A 24,410-nucleotide genomic window follows, 5' to 3' on the forward strand; every position below is an offset into this window, starting at 1 on the left:
ACTTGCAGGTTCATCCTACCGTGGTGCCTCAAAATGAAGATCTAGATTTGTTTATAGTTTGTAGTTTTTTGTTCAACCCAACATAAAGCCCTGAAAGTACTGATTATATTTGGAACTTAGCACCCCTCAGAACAGCAAGGAACAGACCAAGCTGACACCCACATAATCCAGTGCAAGCTGAAGAGCAAGGCTTAGTAAACCTTTATTTATGAAGCTGACATTCTGGATACTCCATCACATCAAAGTGATTTTACAAAGTATGTTTTTTTCCAGATAAGAAACTTTAATTATATTTTCCCCTACTAAGTAATGTATATTTCATAAGTATTGAACTCATCTAGTTAGTACTATTTATCCATTGTAAGCATCAGCAGTTACCTACTATTAATACTGATTTTGCATAATTCTAATTGTTAGTAAATGAGAAAGAACTTGGATTTAGTTCTTACTGGGCTTTTTCTTATTTTATGTAATCTTCAGAGCAAAACATTCGCCTGTTGGAAAATTGCCAGAACTAGTCATCACCATAATGATCCCCTGCAAAACTTTGAAAGCAAATTTTACCATAAATACAAAGTGGCCTGAAGGCTGCATTATTATTGCAGTTTTACCTCCACAAAGGTAGTAACATGGAGGTAATCCCATCTCCAGCTTTGTGGACATGGGAAGTCTTCCCTTGCGAGGATGCTTCTGTGTGTGGGATCTAGTGAGCACGCACTCCCTTCTCAGACTGCGGCAGCCCCCGTTAAGATTACTGAAATTACAGTGGTGCCAAGTATAAGAGCTGAATTTAGCTCCCTGAGCAACACATTGCTAGCTCAAGCAGCACTGCCTGTAGGTGATTATAAATGTACAGTAGCAAGTTTGTCCTCATTTACAATTTTCCTTCTAAAATGGGTTTACTTCAGTGGTGATATCTCTCACTGTCAGAAACGAGCAGACATTTTACCTGCTTCAAGGGGAAGGAAAGATACTATGCATGACCCAAATAAAATGTTGCAGGCTCAAAGAGCCAGGAAGCAGCTGTCACATTGCCTGCAGATATGTCTCTTTGATGAAATGTTGGATCTTGCTATGTGTGAGGATCCAAAAAATGTGCAAGAAAGCAAATCTGCATGATGTAATTGAGATAGAATCTGACTTTTTAGAAGCATATGTATTGGTTTAAAGAGCCTCTAATCCACAGAATATTAAAATAAAGATCACCTGAAGCGACTGTCCAAACCTAGCATTTCATCCTGGGTCACTCAGCATCTTTCAGGGGCAGCTTCAGTCCTGCTGTGACTCTTACTCAGATGTGAATATTAATGGATCCCTTTTTAGAGCAGCATAAAAATGCATTGGCAAAGTACCTTGAAGGGATGCTTCTGGAAGCTCATAAAGAGGAATATACTGCTCACCTACCTCAGATATATAGTAGAGAGTGAAGCATTGTACACTGACAGCTAAAATTTAGCCTGGCATACTTACAGGTGACCAAAAATGGTCTTGTCTTTTGGCAGTGGGAAGAACTGTGTGCAATCACCTATATATGTGGATAGAGCGCGCACACTAGTGCGATAGGGAGAAGGTATGTGTATTACAATACTAGAGCTTGCTGTAACTATCACCCCTGTAGACAGCCTCAGTGGAACAGCTGAAGCCTGATGGGGATGCTGAGCCCGAGACAGTCCTTCATCCCCAGCGGAGGTTCCTCTGTGCTGGCTTTCAAACCCACGGGAGCAACTCTATGCAGGACCTTTTACTGATTCAGCATGTGCTGCCTACCTGCTACGTGAGTAAATTACTTTAGTTTCCAGGGCTACTAGCTGGCACGTTTCTAAGTTCAGCTCGTGTCCCACACATTTTGATAGCTTCTGAATGTTACCATTCCTCAGGAGAACAAGGTTGTCATTTGGGGTGTGACCTGTTCCACGGCCTCTAGTGGCAACTGAGATGCTTCACTGTGGAGGTAAGTCCTCCTGATTCCTTGTGGTGAAGGTGATGTTGAAATGATGAATCCTTGCCATACTCTTTCCAAAAAGAAACCAGAAATACACATTAGGAAACTAAATTTCTTGGTGAGTAAGATCTGCCAAGCAGCCTGTAATATGCATAAGCCACCAGAAACATTGATTTCGTGTCCTATCTGTTAACATTGGAGCAATACAACTTTGTCACAGAAGTGGAGAAAATAGCTATGGAAGAACCTCAAATGCGTCATCTAATGGTAGCTGATACTTTGTAATAAAAATACTTGGTTTTCTAATCAGATTCCTACTCTCATCTTCCCCATTTTGTCTTGGTTTCTGTATCGTCATATCTTGATTGTATCTAGGACAACAGAATCCCAGTTTGGTACTATCTCTGCATGGTACAGCAATACAAATCACCAATGGCAATAATGAACCAGCAGACTAGGAAAAACACAGTTTTGTTTATACTTACCAACCATCCATCTATGATTGTAAAGAGTTAGCAGGAAAAAAACACTTGGATTTTAAGCTGACAGAGCAACAGGAGACCTTCTGTTGCAAAGCAGAATGCCTGAATTATGCTGTGTCTCTCCAGTTCCCGTCAGCTCTCACACCCTACCCAGAGCTCCATGAAGCCATGTGAAATTGTCTAACATTGGGTTAGCAGCCCACAATGTGCTTTTTTTAAGGGTTGTCAAAAAACATACGAGTAAACACTTCAGAGCAAGCTTCTACTGTTAGTTTTGTGGGAAGTGAAAAGTTTGCAGGGAGGTGAGCAGCAAATAAGGAGTGAAACAGCTTGGGTCAGAGATGCTCAGTAAAGTCAAGTTTGCCTCAAAGCAGCATTATTTTGATCTTAGAGCTGCTTTTTCACTGATTTCTGTTAGCAGCGGTGAGGCCTTAAAGGTTAGCCAGTTCACACCCACGTATGAAGTAGTATAGTCTATTTCAAGCAGAAACTGATGTCAGTTGAATTCTACAGTTGACTGCTCCCAGCCAAAGCACTATTTGCATATTTAAAAGCTTTAATTTGAATCTGAAATGTGATATGTCACTTAGTAGGCTGTACAAAAACCCTCTTATCAACTCAGAACTAAAAAAGTCAAAAAATGCCTATCCAGTGGTGCCAGCAAGATATGCTTTGATTGTTGCAGTATGTGAGGTCGTTCTTCTGTGGTGACATCACTGGAATATAAGCGATTGGATTTTGGCTCTTGCTTTTTTTTTTCCTGGTCATACTACTCACTAATAGCTAAGCAAAGTACAAGATACAGGTGTTGTACACAACCTTAGAAACTCCCCTTAGTTGGAAGAATGAGCAAAAGAGAGTTGAGACATGAGCAGGAAACCCAGCTTTGTGACCTTTGCTTAAAATCTAAACGTGATACAGTCCAGCTAACTGACATTCCAAGGCATAGCTTGGTGGTGGTGTGGGGGGGTTTTGCCTTTTAATTAGGGCAAGTGTTGAAAGACTTTGCAGTAGAAATAATGTTTGGTCTTCATGGTAGTTAACAGGGAATGAAATGACTGTGAATATATTTGACAAACAATTCTAGCCTATTTTTGCCCACCAGTTTTTCTCAAATTGAGACACTGTCACTCTCTTAAGAGTAGATTAGGTTTGCAATCTGCAGTGGGTTAAAGCATTATTCTTTATCCTTTGAAGATCTGCCTTCAAATGTGAATTTGGGTCACAGGAGGAAATGACCAGAATAAATCTCTTAGGATCATTTTGGTTAGTTGGGCAAATGCATTGAGATGCCCTTATTAACAGTATGAACTCTGTACTTGATGGGAAGACACTTCTCTGAACTCCAAAAGATTCCATATAAATATGGCGTTTGGTTTTAAAATACAAGGCTAACCAGAGAGTTGAGACAGATGTATTGTAAATATCATTAAAAAGGAAACTGAGGCATAGTTAGATTAAGGACTAGTACTTTCATAGATGACCATTACTTTTGAGTTACTTACTTTGTTGAGTGCTTACCTTAATTTTAACATGGTGCTGTTAAAGCCTATATACTGGCAGGTAAGTGTGGAATATGGGCTATAATTTAGTCCTAGTTGTGGGTTTAAAGCTGTGGTGTCCTAACTAATAACCTGAAACATCTCCCTTTCAATGCTGATTCACCTTGCTTTGTTCAGAATAATTCAGTTGCCTTGTGATTGTATTAATTAAAAAATAAAACAAATTCCCAAAAACAAAATTAGTTTGCATCTTAAAAGACAGAACAAGGAGATATTCTGTAAGTGGATTCACTGCTTTCTTCCTGTGGCAGGCTGATTTCTTCAGTATTGGCATATTATTATCCACCACTGCGTAGTGTGTGTTTTGTCAGACTGTGCAAGGGCATCAGAGGAAGTAATTGCTTTCTCTTATGTTATGAAGTATGTTTTGACAAAAATAATTGTAGTTGTATGTTGGCCTTGATTCTGATTTCACTACTAAATTAGTTGGGATCTAGTCCTTATCTGATAAAGATTGGTAGGGCTCCATTAACTTTACTACTGCGATATGCTGATTTACCTAATGAAGATTCTGCCTGGACAATGGAAACTCTGCAGTCGTGTATGTGTGCATGTTTATTCTCTACGTTTTCTTACAGAAAGAAAGGAAATAACTCCATGTGGGCCTTTTGTACTGGTGATCTGTGTGTACATTAGTAACCTGAGTTTGTGGTTTCGGCATTGCAGGGTGAATGCTGATTTTATTTAGGATTATAGGTGGCATTTTTTGGAGATTGCAGACATTCTGGGTGAAGAGAGGCCATACAGCCTTTCCAGGTTCTTTCTCCATTCAGTGCTATTGCTCTCCGGTCTGTGAAAGGAGGATCTGACCCTGCTTACCAAAACTTGACTGCAGTCTTGTGTAGCTCAGGCAGCAACATAGAAGTCATTCTAAGCACATTCTCTCCATCTCATAATCACTGTACATCTATGTCCTAGTTTGATGATGGATTTATAATGAATGTCTTTAACCTCAGCCCAGCCCAGCCATCTGCTCTGTGAAGCAAGCTGGCACTTCAAAGCCATTTTTTGCTTCAAGGTGTCTCCTTGTAGTCTTACAGAACAAATAGTGAGTCATCTCCTCTCACCAGATAAAGCAAGATTGTAACCTAGCTCAGTGTGAATGCCCAGTAGGAAAGGCCGGCTGCAGAGAGCACCACAGTCAAACACAACAATAACCTTTCCACTGAGGAAAATAAAGGCTTGTCAGAACAAGTAGTATAGACATACCTATGTCCTCAGCAGGGGCTGTAAAGGGGCCTGGAGTAGTAATTATGTTAGCCAGGCTTGTGAGGGGTCATTGGTAGAATCTCCTTGGTGGTAGAGTTATGTAGAGACAGGCAGATATTTTTTGGTGAGCCTTAAAATGCAGAGAGCAGAGAAATCAGATGTTTCCTGTTTTGTTGCATCCCTCTTACTGCAGACTTCAGAGCTGTGTATTACTGAACACAGGCACCAAACTTTAGCATTATTGCTTCTCAGCTGAACTGTAGAGAGATGACACACTAATCTCTTGAGGGATGTGTTGGGTATGGGAGTGTTTAACTTCTATGGTGCATGAAGGGAGGGATTATCTTGCACATAGGACTGGTGACCTGATTAAAACAAAAATCAGAGATAATTGCTTTGTCTGGACTAAGCTGTTGGAGAAGTATCTCTGCCATGCTGGTTTAATTTATTACTTCTCCAGATGTTGTATCAAATGATAGGAATTTTAGACCGATTGCTTTGTTTTGGTTTGGGTTTAGGTTTTCTTTGATTTAATAGATATTTGTGGAAAAGATTTTAAGATATGAGGTCGTTACTGCTACCTCATTTTCATCCCTGCAGCATCACTGGGTGCGGTTTGTATGGAGTACACACGTAAGGTAGCACGCTTTGGCGTAGCGTTGCATATAGTACTTTACATACCCCTTTCACTGTATTAAATGCACAGAAACTGAGGCTTAGCATGGTTTCTCTGTGAAACCCATGGTCACACAGGGAATCAGTTCCAAAGCTGAGTTTCAACAGAAAATAATAGATTTCAAATTTTCCTATTATTTTACCACTTTGAATCTTTGAGAACCTGGTCTAAATCACACGGCTACTGAAGAGAAGACTCCCCACTGACCCCCTGCTGGATAGGCTTTTATCAAGCAAAATGCCTTTGGATTCTTCCAAGGACATATGTTCTATGTATTTATTTAAGGAAAGCTTGCCATTCAGTTGCCCGTTTGCCCATCCTGAAGTCCATCTGTTCTTCTCTTAGATGCAGGAATTGAAATTTCACTGTCAGCAAGATACACTGTTCCTGCAAGCCTCCATCTCATGCCCCTTTTGCAGCAAGGTGAAGACCCTGGCCTGCATCTACAGGCAACAGGGGAAACCCAGGACTTATTCTACCTCTCCAAGCCTTCCTTTGCAGTTCCTGATGAACTTCTCTCCTTGCCTGTTTCATATCTATATCACCATAGATTCCTGAGACTTTATTCTTAAACTTTTATGCCAACTGTTCATTTTTCTTATTAACAGGATGGCTCAGAAAGGGAAGGTGTAAGTGAGGGCACTCACTTCCTTATGGAAATAATTTTGGGGTTATAAAACTGCTCTCCACCTGCCTACTGTGAGCAAAAATGAACCTTTGTCAAGTCTCCTGGATTTTGGTGTGTCTTCTATTGCAGCGCTAGAGAATTTTAAATGGAAAAGTATAAGAAGCTTTGTCTTATAAAGTGACACGTAAGACTTGGCTGTCTTTTTTTCCATGTTCTTTACTAGATGATCCCCCTGCTGCCACCTTCAGATGAAGTGATTTAAAATGGATGGGAAATTAAAGCTTTAAGATAGGGTTTTAAAATAAATTAAATGCTATCAGGACTGTAATAGTAACAGCTGTTGTGTCTGCCAGCTGGATGGTAGAATTAATCACTCAGTCAAATCCCACTTCCCACAGTACGGTGCTTGTTTTCTCTACCTTCTGCCCTTTCACCAAAACCACAGCATAAACTCAACAGAGGGATGCTTTCCTGCGGTCCATGGCTGGCTCTGTCGGAGCCATGGAGGGAGAAATCTCTTTCTCCAAATTGTCAGCACAGCATACACTGTGCAGCTGAGTTTGCCTTACCTGGAACGTGATTTCTGGAGTCCCAAACCAGGAAGGAACAAAAGCTCAGGCTTAAACTGCTGCCTTTTAGGCTAGCACTGTCATTCAAAGTGGTTCCAGGTACCAGCCAGTTCACCTGTCAAAACTCACTGGTGAAACAAATTATTTCCAACAGAGTCATCTCAAAACAACTTGTGGTTTCAAAATGACAGATTTCTCTTTGACTTTGACCTAAGCTTTATATACAGTTTAGCAAAAGAGTTCAATATGATTTCCTTTGAGATGAAACTAATTTTTTTGGTTGACAAAAATTAAATTTTTTGTTTTATCTCACTTGGTTAAAAGATCATTAGAAGAAAATTGGTTTTAGTGAAACTGAAAACACCATTTCTCTGATTTGTGTATCAGCTACCAAATCAAGAAATTGATTATTTATTCAGGTCTGGGCTCTCACTCCCAACAGCGCAGCTAACTTAGTGAGCAGCCATGCACAAGGCAGTTAACCTTTCTATTGTGTGTTTAACCATCTGTAAAATGGATATGATACTACTTACCTGCCTGACACAGCTGCACAGAGGCTTAATTTTTAATCAAGCTCTGTTAAAACACTTTGAGCTCACTGTATAAAAGATGCATGGGGAGGCAAAATAGTTTTATTACGATGTTATTGCTTTTATAAGATTTACATTTCCAAGAGTAGTATATGGTGAACTATATCAATGTTCTAGAAATAACATCAAAAAGGAAAGAAAGTATCAAGAAACATAAGAGATGTAGTGGGACGGAGTACAGACTTTCTGACAGTCTAGGGTTCCTTCGTCCCTATTAATTATACATGTGGAGCAACTTGTTAATGCATTTCTAAAGACATGTTGACACGAGCTTAGGCCTCTATCCTGGCAGGCAGTCTTTTGAATTAATTTAACCCTGGATCAGAAGGAACTGGGCAACGTAGTTGAAGGCATTTCTATAACAACCAAAGCAGACTACTGTCAACAAAACAGATTTCCTGAGTCCGTGAGAGGGAACAGGAAGTAATGGTACACCTTCATGAGGAGCTCGTTATGAATAATTTCTGTAGAAGGCCCTGGCATTACATTTCAGGTTGATTGTCCATGGAATATGACCAGGTATCATTCTTGATGTTATTTCTCTACCCTCTATGCCCTCCAACAGTTCCAAAAATAATCATAAAAATACTTAATTTTACTAATAAAGTACTTGAGTCATTCAGGAGTTATGTTTATGGTAAAATATAATATGTAACAGCCAACAGAAATAGAAAACAATGATTAATTATATTTTAACAGATTGCCTAATATATGCTACAGTATTCAAATCCTACCTAATATTTTTAAGCAAATTTGATACTCAATGTGCTTTGCAGGCACAAAAACCACACAAAATTACTCTAATTACTGCTCACTTCCACAGTAGTGCAGTGCAATGTTGGAAGTGCGGTTCTGCGATGTGAAGTGACTGCAGACATAGTTTTGTGAGGTTTCCTTTGTGCCATCTCAGAACCTCAAACCACATGTGTGTTCTTTACAAAAGAATGGAGAACAGTACAGCCTGAAACTTCCATGGACCAAATTGTGGCAATTTCTTGAGTCTGTCGATAAATAAAGTCATAAAGAACACACACCTCAATGTGATATGAAGCTGTTACAGGAGATGCAATCATTAGCTCACAAGATTTTTATTGCGTCTTTTTCAGAGTCACTTGGAAAATTAGACTTTCCAGATAAAAAACTGGAGTGGTCTAAAATAAATGAGAAACATTACTGGAAGAGACATCCACACTGAGTGTCAAAACTGTGACATTAGAAATACATTAGTTTGGTTGGTTTACATTGCTGATTGATTCACAGGGAAGTCCCCCCACAGCATCTAAATATCACTGTGGGTGTCTCAGGCAATTTATAAAATGAATTCTTAAAACAACCAAATGACTTAAGCAAACACTTTCTAAAGTAACTACTGATTCTGAGTGTGCAACTTGAGATATCCTGAGGAACTTGACCTTAAAGTGCTGAGCACATGCTGTCTGGAAAATGCTAAAAATTGGAGGTATCCAAATAACTTCAGTATGTTTGAAAATCCTAAATCTTAAGTTTAGCATTACCTCTTTACCTGAAGACCAGATCGCTTGTATAATATGAGTTCCTGTGGAGAAAAAAGTTTTAAAATGTAACCTGAGACATTATAGCCATTACCAATATTATGGCTTTGGGTTTTGTTGATTTAGTGAGGTTTTTTCCTCTTCCTCTTCCTTCCCAAGCTGTTCAGAAATAGCCTGAACAGCTATGAGTGTTAAAGCTTTATCCACCAAGATGTATCCTCTTCAGGCACAATCAATCTAATCCATAGCCCAAACAACCCTGCAGTATTAAGCCTGTAGTTTATGCTTGTTGCTAGAATCTATGGAATTGACCAGACTAATATTTTTTCTCTATTTACTCAATAAAAATAGGCTTCTGGATAATCTTTAAGAGCAATCACAGCACTGACACTTGTCACTGTAAAAATCCAGTCAAGTTTCTATCATTCAAGTTGGTTTGGTCAATCTAAGCTACATGGTGGTTCTTTTTCTCCTGATTCATTGACACAACCGTGGAAATCAGTAGAGTTCGCTGGGTGTGTGACTTTATAGGAGAAAGTTTTGAGAAAAGCACTGTTTCAGCTGTGTTAGTACAGGTGAGAACCACTTTTAAAGGGTGTTACCTATTGCTGCTGCTTTAAATAAAGCTCTGTGTGTGAATTCCAAATCTCTTAAGACTTTTTACAGGAAAAGCTTAGGAAACTTCTCACAAAAACACTTGCAAAAAGTGCCAAAGGATGGAAATATAGTTTTAAAACCTCAACAACTAGTCAAGATCTGCTAATTGCATGTGGGCATTGGGAACGATGTCTTTCTTGGGGCGTTGGAAATTAGTAGATGCCAGACTTCAGACTGAGGCTGTACTTGACTTTTTAAAGAGTTAATGTTCTCTTACTCTTCCTTTCCCCCCCGCCTCTTTCTCTCTTTACTACTGGCTTTCATTTGAAGGGCACAGCATACTGAGTGATGTTCACATGATACCAGTGACAGCAGCATGATAAGCCTATTTCTGACAGTGTGGCAAATTACTATTATGAAATCCCAGTACATTTGATTGCAGAGTGACTTTCAGAAGGGATCACACATAGCAAGGTTATGAAAGGCTCAGTGTTTATTGCAGTAATGCTGACTTACTGGGAAAGAATATCAAGAGCTCTTTAAATAAAAAAGCTTGGGAGATTCTCAATTCGTAAAACTTTTGGCTGAGTATATCCAACCAAGTGTAATGTTTCTCTAAAATGAAAGGGAAAAAATTATCAGCAAAAATTATTAGGCTTTTTGTTTCCCTCTTTAGTGACTCAATGAAATATGTTTGCTAGAGGTGCACTCAAAAGGGATCATCCACTTGAGGCTGTCCTTCCCCTCTGACATTGTTCACTTCAGGAGGAGGTTACGGGTGTTCTGGCTCTCCAGGACTGCTGCCCCATCCCAGTCAAAGGTCAGGATTTCCTGTGTCTATGCAGTGCCAAAGTTAAAAGGAGAACAAGATTCAAATAAAAAATTATGACAAAAGCAGCAGTGGGAGGAGAAATAGGCAATTCATGGGCTAAGAAAGCATGGAAGTTGCCAGTAAAAGCAGCATATCTGCAAAATACAAAATAGCAGTAACCTACCTGCTGAATTACTGTCACATCCAAGAGTGTGTTAGAACATGGAAATAAAAACCCCCTAGGTTTGTATGAGTTTTTTGAACAGCAAAGGAGTAAAATTTGTCTCCAAAAGCCCTCAAACACCTGTAATTTCCACTTCTTAGCAGATCTTTAAGCTAGGCGAAAACATGTCAATAGATCAGTATACAAAGATGATGATTCCCTTTCCTAATTATCTCCATTTTCTTGGCCAAGTAGAGCATTCATGTGATGTTTATTTTGGGATACACACACAATACGATCTTGTTTGTCTGCTGGCTGGAATGTGACTATTCCAATCTGCTTTGATTACTTTTCCCAGCTGAATTAGGGAATTGATCCCTTAGTTGAGTAAGGGCAGACTTGTAGGTTTTTTTGTATTCTACCTCATTGCAATATGAATATATTTAGCTGATGATGGAATATGGCTTCCATACGTGGGTGGTCACAGCCTGCCGTAGGTTTAAGCGGACTGACCAAATGTCCGAGGTTAGATGTGTAGCATCAACAGCTGTCTCTTTTAAAGGTTATTTTTTAAAGGCACGTAGTCTTGGAATGTGTTTCCTGGGTGGCCTGTTGTACCATGGAGAGGCCAAGTGTTTAAATAACCTCTTCAAACATGTGTTTTGCACTTTGCTCTAAGGCCTGAAGGCAATTGTGTCTGAAAGCAAACTCATGATGGCAAAAGCTTTGGTGCAAGTGAATGGATAGTTATTGCCTTTCCCTGTCAGTGAAAGGGGAAGAAATTACAAAATGGGGTTCTTTTTGCATGTCTAACAGATTTGGATAAATGAGACTTTTACCTCTGAGTGCAGTGGGACCAGAACGTTGCCCAGAAGTTTTTGGAGAAGAGAAATGTTGATGCTGGTAATGCCTTATTGCTGTATACAAGCTGGGAGGATGAGTGCTATCACTCTTTGCGGTGATCAAAGAGATACCACTACTGTGACTGCAGCGTTAAGTAGCTTGGGTGCAAATAAATTTGTCTAATCACAGCTGTACAGCACGTGGTACAAGCTGCAAAACCCCCCAAAAGAGCTGAGCTCCTGCACTACAGCTAGACTGCCACAAGTACACAAGTTTGCTACGTACAAGTTGCTGTGTTCCTAATACTGAGCTCACAGCAGTGACTTTTTTGTAGACCCACCCATGTCTACATCAATGCCAGCACATGCTTTCTTGGCTAATTAAACACAGACAAATTGCAGTCGGTATCTTTTGCTAAAACATTTTGTGATCATTTATGGAAAGTCCCAACATTTTGGGAAGAGGGTGCAGGGGGTATCCAGCTTTCACCGTGGGACTCTTCCTCTGAAACCAAAGGAAAAACATCTGATGGTGCTGCGCAGCTACCTGCCACCATAATCTAATTATGACAGTTCTTGTTTCAAGGTTGAGACTGACTAACTGGACAGTGTGTGATTTAATCTATAAAGAAAAAAGGGAGAGAGGGGGGAAAGAATGTCCCCCAAAACTCTGAAGTGCGAGTGGACAACTGGGTACAAGAAAAGGGGGATTTCTTGTGAATCATCACAATCTAGAAATAGAATTATTTGTGACCCAAGAGCTGCAGTTCTAGGTATTTACAGCCTGACCATAAGTCTTTTACAGACAGTTGGAAATCTTTCCACTGTTTTCAGTTTACTTTGGACCATATTGTATGTAATGCATCTCATGCTGTAGAATTCCTAATTTCCCCCTGGAAGCATAGTCTGGGTCCCTGCTGTGTTATATATATTACGATGCTATTTCCAGCAGTTTAAGGACCTATGATGATAAATGTTAGTTTCACAGCAAATTTTTGCTTAGGTATTTCAACTTAGTTATACAGTGGCTGATATTACAGTAAATCTGCATGTTAATATTTATTTTATATAGGCAATTTGTTGTACTCCTGACATAGGAATTCCATCACATATGTGAAAATAAGGAAATAATTACTGTTGCAGAATTCTAAAGGGAAGAAAATAAATGGCTATAATGGGTCTCCTTAAAATAGGCCTTAAAAAGGTCTGGAAGTTTGCTATGACTCAATATGTTTTAAGGAAAGAAAAATGTTATTTTAACTATGAAGCTGGCAAATTCTACCATTTTGATTCCACAGCAGTAACCTCTGTAAAAGACATGATTTAAAAGCTACTATTTCTCACTGTCTGAAGCTAAATACACTTTTTTATTCTAACAAATCTGAATAAAATTAGAGCACTCTGAATAAATTCCCCCTGCTTCTGCGCCTGCTGTCTTAGCTTGAGGCGGAAGCAGATGACTGATTTCTAAGATTGTCAAACTAGCACCATAAGCCAAAGCTACATTCGCCTTAAAAAACCATGAAATTTATTGCAGCTTGGTAACAAGCTGGTCCATTATTTCAGGGTTTTGGTGCCAGTGTTCAGTTTTTTAAAAGGCCATCTGAAACCTCACAGGCATTTTTGACGTTTTTCCATTGACGGGGTTGGTATTTGGGGGCTCGAGAGTGCTTTGTTTGTGTTCAGATTTAAACTTTTAACACCTTAGATCTGTCACCAGTTCACTGGAAGATGCTGTTTTGATTTTCCTCATTAACAGCTCTGAAAAAAGGAAAAAAAATACCACATTTCTCATTTAATATTAATTGGAACATATTTTTCCCTGTTGCAGTTTGCTGATTATGAGATTTCAGTGCCGCTGACTGAGGTGGCTTTGCAAATAGTCCCTATAAATAGAAAATAAGAAGCTGTTTCTGTGAAATGACCAGCTAGAGAAAAGACTCATTAATCAGGGAAACAGGTACAGACCAACAACCCTGTCTGACACTGAGCCTGTAAACACAGCCTGACAACGCTGCCTGAACCATCAAGCAGAACAGTTTGGTCTATGCTAACATTTTGGAGGGAGAAAGTTTAGCCAAGTGTTTAAAATATGGAAATAAGGATCAAAATGCCTGTGTTGTTTCTCCAGCCCTCCTGCTGACTCGCTGCAGGCAGATCACCTTGCCTCCTTTTAATTCAATCACTGACAAAGGGCTGGTTTCTGCCTGAAAACTGCGGGAGCAACATTTCTTGGATATAGCAACGTCCTCAAAAATTACATCACGGAGTGTGAAAGGGGCCAGCGTGTAAATCACACGGATTTGTGTGACAGTGCAGGTTGTTCATGTTAAAACACTGCAGGTCATTTTGGGCTGGCTTGCATCGACGTGTCCTGTCTTCCACGTACCCTGTTGGTAAGTGCATGGACTGTTTACAGAAAAAAAAATATTATTCACGAAGGAGAGCGAGACCTCTTGCTTCCTTGTCTATCAGCCATGTACCGTTTAACAGCTACCCGTGCCAAGGTCTGCTTTTTGTGTTGACTGCATAAAATCAATAAAATCAAGCACAGTTTACCTTTGACCCTGCTTTGACCTCGTTTCTACTGTAGTAGAAATAAAGAATAGTAACAACGGCACCTTTCATCTCCAGGGATTTGAAAACATTTGGAAAAGCTGCATCATCTGAACAGAGATATGGCACTGTTGTAAGGAACATGTAGAAATTCCTTCCCTGTAAGAAAGGGTACTCGTTCCCCTTGAATCGAAGAGGGGCTCTAGGCCCCCGGGGATTATGCCAGACCTGCACTGCCGGCAGTGCTTCGGTTAGCACAGGCCGTGCAGTGAGCCTCGGTGTCCACAGATGCTCGGGCTGTCACGGGTCAGAGGCCAGGAGACAGCTCCTCATAAGCTATCGTTAGCTGCCGGAGGAGAACCCAAGGCACCATTGTTCAGTCTTCAGGGACCCAAGGCACCATGGTGCAGTCTTCAGGGAATACTAAACCAGAGCAAATTCTGCCACCTGCTGCTTCTCTACACGTCTACAGTGCCCTTATTTTCAGTGTGGACTAAGCCTTGGGTCTGCTCTAACCTGGCTGAGATTTTACTGAGACTGCGTTTACCAGTGGGGTTGCTGTATTTAAGCCTAAACCACTTGAAAGGCTAGATTAAGTGATTTGCTTTCAATATTTATAAGTGATGGCAGTAATGAAAAGTGTCCGTGCAGTGTGTAGTGATTACATGGTGAAGATGTCCACACGTGTTTTACAAAAGCAAATACTTGGATTGTTCTAAGTATATGTTTTAAAGTGAAATTACTGATAACAAAATATCAGGAATACTGAGGGAGAGTGGGCTGTCCAGTGAGAGCACTGACGTAACTAAAGGTCCTTTCAAAGCTCAAGCATTTGAGGGAACAGAGTTAAAATGCAGGCTTGCCTGTACAAACCAGTGGATTTTTATAGCATTCCTCTAGATATCTCAAAGTGAAGAGTTTAAATTAGAAACCTGACTCTGTGGGCAGTTATCAGCAACCAGCATGTGCAAAGCTGTAGCTTCTGTATCACTGTAGGAATTCAAAATTTCTTTATTTTTAATTTTAAAAATCCAAGATTTTCCCCATATTGGCTGCTAGGCTGAGACACACAAGAAGCTTAGGCAATGCCTGGCCTCTAAGCCTCTTCTCCATACGCACTTTTCTGTGTGGTATGAGTGTTCCCCACCTTGAGGTGAACTAGGGAGGACAAGGCTATAAGCTTCCATGCCAGCTGAAGCTGCTAAAGTGCTGATATGAAGGATGTTAGGGTTGCCGTGGCAGAATGTGGTGGCTTGGAATTTAAGGGAGACTTTGGCCGCTTTCCTCTAGGGATCCGTAACTACCTCTCAGGCCAACCACTGTCAAGGACAAGGGCTACCATCAGGTCAATGTTCTCTTTATATATAGTGCTAACTAAATTTAGTGTTAAATCTGCTGTGAAAATTTACAGCTTGTAATATTTACCTGACAGGCATCCAGACCCTCTTGTCCAAACACACAGTTCCTTAAATTAGACACAAAATATGTCACGAGGCAGCAGCTTAAATTACATATTTACAGCACTGAAGCAGGTAAGTACATATTTATGCACCCAATCCCAAGTTCTTATTTTTAAAAAATGGACTGGCTTGTTCAATGTATTTTTTTAAAATCCTGACAGAGTATTTAAACAATCCCAGGTTTGGGAGCTCTCCGGGCCACGGGCTGTCTTTGTATTGTCTGGTTACAACTGAGTTCTGCACAATGAGGCTGACGTCCTTAGGGGTTGTTGCAATTGAAAGAATAAAAGTATGTGACAATAAAGAGCAACTCCCTGTAAAATGACTGTGCCTAGAGATTTTTTCCTTCTTAGCAAACGTTATTGCCCCAAAACTACTAGTATATTACTTATATAACAATTTCCTTGTGGGTCATTGTTGAATAGAACTTGGGTCCTTCCATACCCAGAGCAAATACCCCCATTACTGCAACTACACAATTGTTTCCTTTATACGCTGCCAGAATGGAGTTCTTCGCTACACCAACTAGCTTCAGAGCTACCTCACAGTTACATATAGAAAAATAGAATTCTATTCTACAGCAGTTCTTCAATAGCCCAAACTTACTCCTTTGTGAATTCCCACAAATAGCCTTTTGAACTTGTGTAGATTTTAAATCACAAGAAAACAAGACCAAAAAAAAAAAGAACCAAGGGAATGTCAATATGTTACGTTCTAGGAAGTTCAGGCACTCTTTGTTTAGGTAAGCAGGGCCTAACCCTGCTTAAGAGTTAAGTTAATCTTATTGAAATCAGTGGGACTGTGCCCCTACGTGGTCCTCTGTGCCACTGTTACGAGCTGTGCAATGCAGCGCTTTGTATCACGTATTTGCTTTGTTTGATGGAAATCTTGATGGGAGCTGTAGTTCCTGCTAATGTATAATATTATTTCTGTGAGGAAAGCCACGCTGTCTAGAAAAGAAGGAGCAAATATGAATTATTTTTAAAAGCTAGTAAATCTAATTTTTTTTCCTGAAGTGTTAAAACCCCATATGGCAGTAAGATTATTATCACAGGTGTATTTCAAGTGAAATCTGTTTAGACTGCTTGGACTTACAGGGAAAAAAAGAGTATTAATGGCATGCTTTTAAGATGGTGCCTTTTAAGAGCTGATCAGTTCAGCTCAGTTCAACAAACAGTACAAAAATTTAAAAAAGGAAAAGGCTAATTACTAATGACAATTTGACGTTTTCATCACCAGTATGAAAAATACGTGTTTAAATAGACAACAAGCTTTGCCAGATATGTGTGCCTTGTGTAACTGCCATCAAACAAAGCTTTTTTATATTCTTATGGGAGCAGGGTGAGTCTGAATCCCAGTCCCAGGAGCTACATGTGCTTAAAGGTACTGTTCAAAGAAATCAGTGCAATGGAATGTGTAGGTTTGGAGGACAGGACTTGGCAGCCATTGTGTCCCTGTTAGGTAGGGCTCAAATTTAGACCAGTGAAGCTGTTTTACCAGTTAACTGACTTGCATGGCTGTTTTTAAGCACCTTCCAATGAATATTTATAACTTTCTGAAAGAGGCCTCCTGACCATGGGAACAACCTCGTCAACAGCCTGTTTCTCTTCTCCCTGAAACCCTGCCATTTAGTCTCTGTGACCACTCTCACTTCACAGCTGGCATCCAGAGTCCCCAGTTATTGCAGAACTTGCCAGCCAGAATCAGTGTTCCTTGTCTGAGTCCCAACCCTGACAGATTCTCAGTCCAAAGAATCTATCTTCTTGTTTATGCAGCTCATCTATGTTGACATCAGTCTCCTTCAAGGCAAGAAATATGCTTGCTTTGAGTTCTGCATCAATTCTAACTACCACTTTGTCTATTTAATGTCACAGAAGTTCAAATACGAGGCTGATTTCATGCAATCAAGACTGTCTAGAATGTTTTCATAACAGAGAGTTGTATCAAAACATCTCTTTGCTCCATGAAAAATTGAAGAGACTGGTGCACTCTTGCTTTCCAGTCACAAGTGACCACAAGGCTCTGAAACTAAAAAAAAGTTTCTTAAAAAAAAGCTTGCATAAATCTGACACATCAGCAAAATGTAGTCCTTTGCATATTATAATGATTCCCAGGAGTCCCGAAGTGCTTGTTGTACATTAATGAATTATGTCTTACAACATCAGAGTGTACCAGAATAAACATTAGCTATTTACTTGTCTCATAGAAGAGTACTTAAGTTCTGAACTGGATCCGTATTTCAGAGGTCTCCAAGTTCAAGAGTTTTTATCACCAGGTCTATATTTCGAGTTGATCTCTTTTCTTTATAAGGTTATGCTATTTTCATCATTAATATCGCCTCTTCCTGAAAAGTGTGTAGTGTAACCCAGCATTTCTGTTGTAAGTTTTCATGCTGCGTTTTGTATTTACTAGTAAGTGGATTTTTGAGTTATTGCAAAATTTTTAATGATGAAATTTCAGATTTTCTCATTTCTTTTCCATGGCAGCTGTGAACATCTTAATTGTTTCAGTTTTTACCTGTTCTTGAAGCACAGGCAAAATGACCCCTGTTTTAGTGGTTTTATCTTGAATAAAAGTCCTTGTAATTTCTGAAGATTCGAGGGAGTTGGGCAATGTATTTGTGTTAGACACAACAAGGGTATTTATTATTAAAGGAGTCTCTAGCACAGCAATATTGTAACTGATCAAACAGCATTGTTTGTCTCAGCAAGAATTAGTGTCTATAAAATACAGGTGTAGGTATCCTTCATTTTTACCTGCCATTCCTACTTCAGTGCACTTCTGCCAAATGCAGTAGAGTACTTGGAAAGAATTGTGTATATGCTTACCTCTACCTATTGGCAATAAAACAGAGGTACAGGATCAGAACCTAGGATTATGATCTAATCAGAATGGTCAGCAAGCAAATATAAATGAGGTATTCTTCGTGTAGCCATGTGTTTGCAGCATTGTTTTCAGCAATGGCTTGACCTCACAGTTTTGGGGAGCTCTGTCTGGAATAATCTAGGTCAACTACATTTTGTAGGAAAAAAAAAGTGAGGGGAAAGCTTGATTATCAGTGCTATTCTGTCTGAAATTTTGTCTTGTAGCATATTTGAGCAATGTGTTTGAGGTAAAGATACGTTCATTCAATTTTTATTACGGGCTGGTTGGTGTTTGATTCCACCTTCGCTGAACTCAGATCAAGATATGGAGAAGCCTAGACTCTTTCTGTAATCTGTTCATCTTGAGGCTTGAGTCACCAAAAAGCTAGCTAGATATCTGTGGTGCACATTTAGTACTGCTGAAGTGAAAACAGCTAAGCAGTTGAACAGTTCAAAGCAGATATTTTGCTACCAGGTATTATTAATCACAGCTGACATGTAGAGTTGTGCATTTTTCTATTGAAGAAGCTCTCTATCAAAATGCATTTCATCCATTTAGCTAGTATGTTCCTTTGGGTGTCGTAGCCACATATTTTACTTGCAAATGGCTCAACAGTTGAACAGATTAGAGCCGTGCTTGGGGAGCCTTGCCCAGGCAGCTTACATATTTGGAATTAATGTTTCCATACAAATTTCATAGGTGGTACTTGCACATCTAAGTAATTCCTTGTACGTCAAGCTGGTCATTTCTTTCCATATATGAGCTTTGGTTTTAGAAGTACAGTAGATAATAACCATAAATGTTTCACTTACTATAAATATTTAATAATCATGAATGATTGATGACTAGATTTTTAAGCAAACTTAGAGTTGCGTGAAATGGAGACTACCTTTTTATAATTGTCTAAGCTAAACATATAATTCTAAACATTATATGGACTTTGTTGTGTCATTAAGATGCATGGCTGATGATTGGTATTTTCATTAAAAATATAAGCAGATGGGTAACAAACAGGAAAATACACTTTTTATAGTTGTGTTGGCAATATTAATCTGGATGGACTTCCCTGTGGATACAAGAATTTCTGTATCTGCCAATTTTCATTGCATTGTAAGGCATGCCTTCTTTATGGATTATTTTAAAGATCTTTTTTCAAGAGTGTGTTTTTTATAACATAGCGCTAATAGCTGGCTGTGTTTCGCTGACTACTTTCACCTATTTTGCTTTCAATTTCTTCTAATTGCCTTTGATCTCCTGGGGGCTTTGAAGCCAAAAAAACCTCCTATATAATGCTTATCTAATTATCAGGGCTTTTGCATCTCTAAAAGATTTCATTAACAGTGCTGCGTTCTGATTCATGCAGCCAGCTGAGGGTCTGCGTACCTCGCCTGCAGACGTTTTTGGATCTCACAGATGAGTGAAGAATCACTTTGCCAATAGGTGCCACTGTTGCTCTACACGCACATCTGAATCCTCAATGTCCTTCAGTTGAAAATCCAACCTTGAAAAAGCAAACCTAAATCACAGTGACTAAAATGTTGCAGAGATAAAACTCTGTACAGACCATGGCAAGAGGCTTGTCCATACCAAGACTAAGGTATATGCTTTATCTTGTTCCTAAATATATTTATATTATTGCTAATCTTGAGCAAAATTGATGAAGAGAGAAATATGCATTGAATTAATTCCAGCTATATTTAATCTAAGCCTTTAACTTACTGCAAGCTTATTGTTGAGCCTCAGACCAATAACAGCTGAACCTTGCAAATATCTTCTCTGCATCAAATGTGGTTTCAACGCAGAAGTTGCACATCAGTGCAATAAGCATTTGGACTTCTGTCAGCACTTTTTACGTAGGTCATTCACATACTTTCTCAACTGAGTAAATTATCAGGGTGGCCTATCCTGCAGTATAAAGTCTACCTACAGCTATTTCTTCTAGGTTTACTATTTGGTAATGTAAGGTCAGCTAATGTAGTTCACTTTGCAGCTTATCTACTGTGAAGTGCCACTCAGTATGTAAAGCCAAGGGCAATCAAGGTCTGCTTGCTTACTGCATTGGGAGAAACCTTGGTTCACCTTGTCCTTAGGTAAGCAGCCATTTCATATGTTTACTTTATTCTTGGATGTTTCAGATATTATGGAATAACACAAGTTTCTTTTCTCCTCTTTCTTCAAAGAAATGTATAGCAAGCTGTGTGAAAATTAAAAAAAAAACAAACTAAGGACAAAGCAATTAAGAGATTTATATCCTTTCAGGTTCAATCCCACTCTGGTTTTTTTCTTCTTTTACTGCAACTGTTCATTGAATAGAAACCAACAGATGAAAATGTTGTTTTCAGTGATTTAATGTATCTTCTGAAATATTCCCAGCCATCTGCAGGTCAGAATGTAACGCAGCAACTTGTTCTAACTAGTAGACAGCCCTCTGTGTATATAACCTAATTCTCTTCCTTCCGCATGGAACAGATCACACTTACGTATATGAGCAACAACCTATATTAAGTAGTACTTAAGATCACCCTAAGCAGTTTACACAGAGGCGTCCCTTGCTTTGCTGTCTCTCATAAGTTGGTCCATGGCTTGCAGATATCTCTGACCCCTTCATAGTCCAGGATTCTAGTGACGTTTTGGGGAAGATGTCCCTGGTTGAAAGGGAAGTCAGGAGTTCTAGCTGGTTTTCTCAGCTGACGAGTAGCAAAAGCAGAAATCGGTGGCCTTTCGTAGGAAATGGTGTAGACACTCTTCATCACTTCAACTTCTTTCTGGTGCCATTTTTTCTTCAGGTACTCAAGAAGGCCATAGTTGGTGGGTGGTTCTGCGACAGGAAATGATTAAATGTTAGCAATGATAGAATTAAATTTTTGCTCCTGGTGTTTTTATTCCACAGTTGTCATAGGGAATATTTATACTATTTTGACAGCAGGTTAAGGACAGAATAGGTCTTTTTGTTCCCAGGGCATGTATGTCTACCCTCTGGCTGGAAGGGAAAATCACTGTTAGATATTGATAGGGCAGCAGTAATGTAAGGTATAAATGTAAGGAGTCCAGGTTCTTCATAGTCTCTCTGGAAGATATTAAAAAAGTTAGCAGAGCTGTACATGTCACTTAAATTCAGAAACATAACAATACTCCATGAATTCTCCTGCTAGTTGTATGTCACAGCTCTCTTTGTTTTCAACCAGTGTCTTGCATTATTGCATAGGGACAGAAATCTGTTCATTGACACTATCCTTCACTGCTTCCTGTGGTGATTATTGTTGTATGGATAACATTTCCACTGTATCAATCAGAAAAATAAGCTACTGACTGGGCAAGAAACCAGCTAAAAGTCACCACAAGATCCATTTTCAGAAATAAAACGGGAGGAGGTTCCTGGCTCTAAGTCTATATATTGACCACTGTACCATGTGCTATCTGTTTGAATTAATAATGCCAAAAAATACCAAGAATGGGGAATTCTGATTTCTGAGGAAACCAGAGAAACTTGCGTCCATTCCAGCCGCAGAGGGCAGGCAGCACAAGGTTGTAACCACGTCTATTGTATTTATCGTCATACTCCGATACTAAATTTCGTCTTCTTGGTTCCTCATGATGACTGAAGAAGAGCTGCTTCGGCAGGCCCTGAAATGAGATGTACGTGAAACCATGCTGTTTGTTTTTGTACACAGCATTCAGACAGCTTAGTGGGCTTTTGAGTCAGACTGTGCGACCAGTGATATCACAAAATTTTGTCAGTACTTGTATTACTTTTACTTATAACTTAATCCCTGAAAATAAGGGCATCTTCATTTCAAGTAAAGTGAATTTCCACTTAAATTGAGCAACTACATCTGTACGTCATGAAATCTGATTAGTCTGATTTCAACACATGCATCAGGGATTGGCAGATACATTTAAGCCTGCAAATGAAAAGCTGATCATCTCGTGCTGCTTAAGTGTTTCATTGTGCACTAGCATTACATATACTACCTTCCAACTGTCTGTCAGGAGAGAATGATAAGAATATTTGGGGGTGGGGAGGCACCTTAGTGGAAGGGACATTCTAGCAGATAAGATACTTGTGGGAAAAGTATTGTTCTGAAAGATCTGGGACTCATTTAAGTGCAGTTCATTCCTATGAATGGGAGGTGTGCTGATGAAAATAATCCTCTTTTACCAGCAAGCTCATATTATAGCCCAGAGAATGTCCTGAAGAGACAATACCCAATCCTAGCTGGTAATAACATTGATTTTCGTCATGCGCCCTGGTCACCCTGAGGCAGAGACTGGCAAACAACCAGAGAGTACCAAGAGGTATGTGCCATTTGTCTTCCTCTGAAAGGCATCCTACTGTAATCAAACATACAAGGGAGCTCTGGATCCTGTAAACTGGCCCCAGGGGCTGCACTGCCTTCTTTTACGCATATAGTTGTTTAAGGATATAAGATATGATTTGAGTATTAATCAAAGATCATCGCTGTTTGGAACATTGGCACACAAAGCACAACATTAGAAATTTCTTTTACTTTACCTCATATTTTGTCAGCATGGTTGTCCTTAGTGTTTGGTCTGGTTTGTGATCGGGGAACCAAATGAAGTCTGTTCTGTACGTGGTCCTGCCATCGAGTTTCCAAGTCTCTTTTGTGAACTAGAGAGATATACAACACTATAGCTAAGGCGATCTGATCATTACAGAAGCTCTGTTCCAGTGCTGCTTTCTTCATCTATGCACTTAAAAAGCACTTCTTTGGAAAGAAGTCTGTGCTGTGTACTTTTCCTCAGATGGTAAAGTCAGCTGGTATAATCAGCCATTGTAAAATTTTTGATTGATTCCTTGGTGTAAATAAAAGATACTGTACAGCCCTTGAAAAATTATTCATAAATACTTTCACCTGCCATGTGAACTACCGTCTGAAAAATGAACCCTTTTTTTTTTGTCCCTTTGTTCCTACACCTGCCGCAGCAGGCCAGTCTCTGCAATATAGACTAGCATTTTGCTCCAGAAAAAATAAAATCTACAGGAAGTAATTTTAGCAGAGTCAGGAGGATTTGACCTAACAGCTCCAATATTGAACCTAACTGGCATATTTTGACAAAGTTAAATGTCTAATGATAAAATTTTACTCAGCTCTTAAGCAGGGCATGCAATGTATCGAGCAGCTCTACTAGCAAAGATGCTTTTGTTTATACAAGCAAATGCAGCCAACATCCAAATTATTAAAGATCCTTTGATACAAGTAATCATAAGAATTAACTTATGGAAGGGTTAATGAAGCCTCTCTTGTATAATGTTGTTATATATTATTAAGCTGTATATATTGTTGTGTAGTTGTATTTAAGTTGTATAGCAGACTGAAGTGATTGCTATAAAAAGTGCTACAGCATTTTTAACTGGCTAATGTTATGACCAGCGTGAAGCACACAATATGACCCATGCTTGGGCAGTGCTTCTGGCCTGCTTAGAGAGAAGAATGGCAGATCATTAACAAAATGAATTAATGTAGGCCAAGCAAGATGCTTATCCTTCTCCCTTTTATTACTCTTCTGAGATGAGCCTGGTCTCTAGCTTACAACTGCAGTAGTATAATACCTCCAGAGCATTGGTTCTGACCCACCCTATTCCAGCTCTCACACTTCTTTCCTGATCTTACCCTTTTCCTCTCTTCCAGCCAGTTTCCAATGAGAACTTTATTAGAGTATTTGGGTTGAACTTTCCACCAATCCTCTCCCATCTTTTTGCGCTGCAATCACATTTCTTCGTCTCACCAGCACTGTCCTCCCTGGTTGTCAGAACTGTCCTTCAAGTTATGTGGGTGAAAGATTACTCAGTAGTTCAGTGCTAAAACTGGGACAGAAAGGGGCTCCACCTCTGCCTGCCTGTGTGCTGAGAAACGTGGGTGGTGTGTGGAACTGCTTGGTCATAGAACCATTTGTGTTTGCTGTCCCCATGGCAACTGTCGCTCTG

The 24,410-nt window shown here is 39.5% G+C and overlaps 2 protein-coding genes across 9 annotated transcripts in view; one reads left to right on the forward strand and one right to left on the reverse strand.

Moving 5' to 3' along the window:
- Window positions 1-24,410, forward strand: part of DHRS3 (dehydrogenase/reductase 3) — a 161,964-nt gene that overhangs the window by 58,942 nt on the left and 78,612 nt on the right. For all 8 annotated transcript variants that reach the window (XM_068415239.1, XM_068415235.1, XM_068415236.1 and 5 more), the window contains 2 exons: window positions 9-257; window positions 1,619-1,774. The gene's annotated coding sequence lies outside the window, so the exon portion shown is untranslated. The remainder of the gene's footprint in view (window positions 1-8; window positions 258-1,618; window positions 1,775-24,410) is intronic.
- CFAP107 (cilia and flagella associated protein 107) lies at window positions 20,996-24,177 on the reverse strand. Its single transcript, XM_068415090.1, is given in 5 exon segments — window positions 20,996-21,066; window positions 21,069-21,281; window positions 21,910-22,087; window positions 22,977-23,093; window positions 24,097-24,177. Coding segments are annotated over 5 exon segments (660 nt in total).

This window comes from Nyctibius grandis, chromosome 17 (genome assembly GCF_013368605.1).
Source record: "Nyctibius grandis isolate bNycGra1 chromosome 17, bNycGra1.pri, whole genome shotgun sequence".
In the NCBI taxonomy this organism is placed as follows: Eukaryota; Metazoa; Chordata; class Aves; order Nyctibiiformes; family Nyctibiidae; genus Nyctibius; species Nyctibius grandis.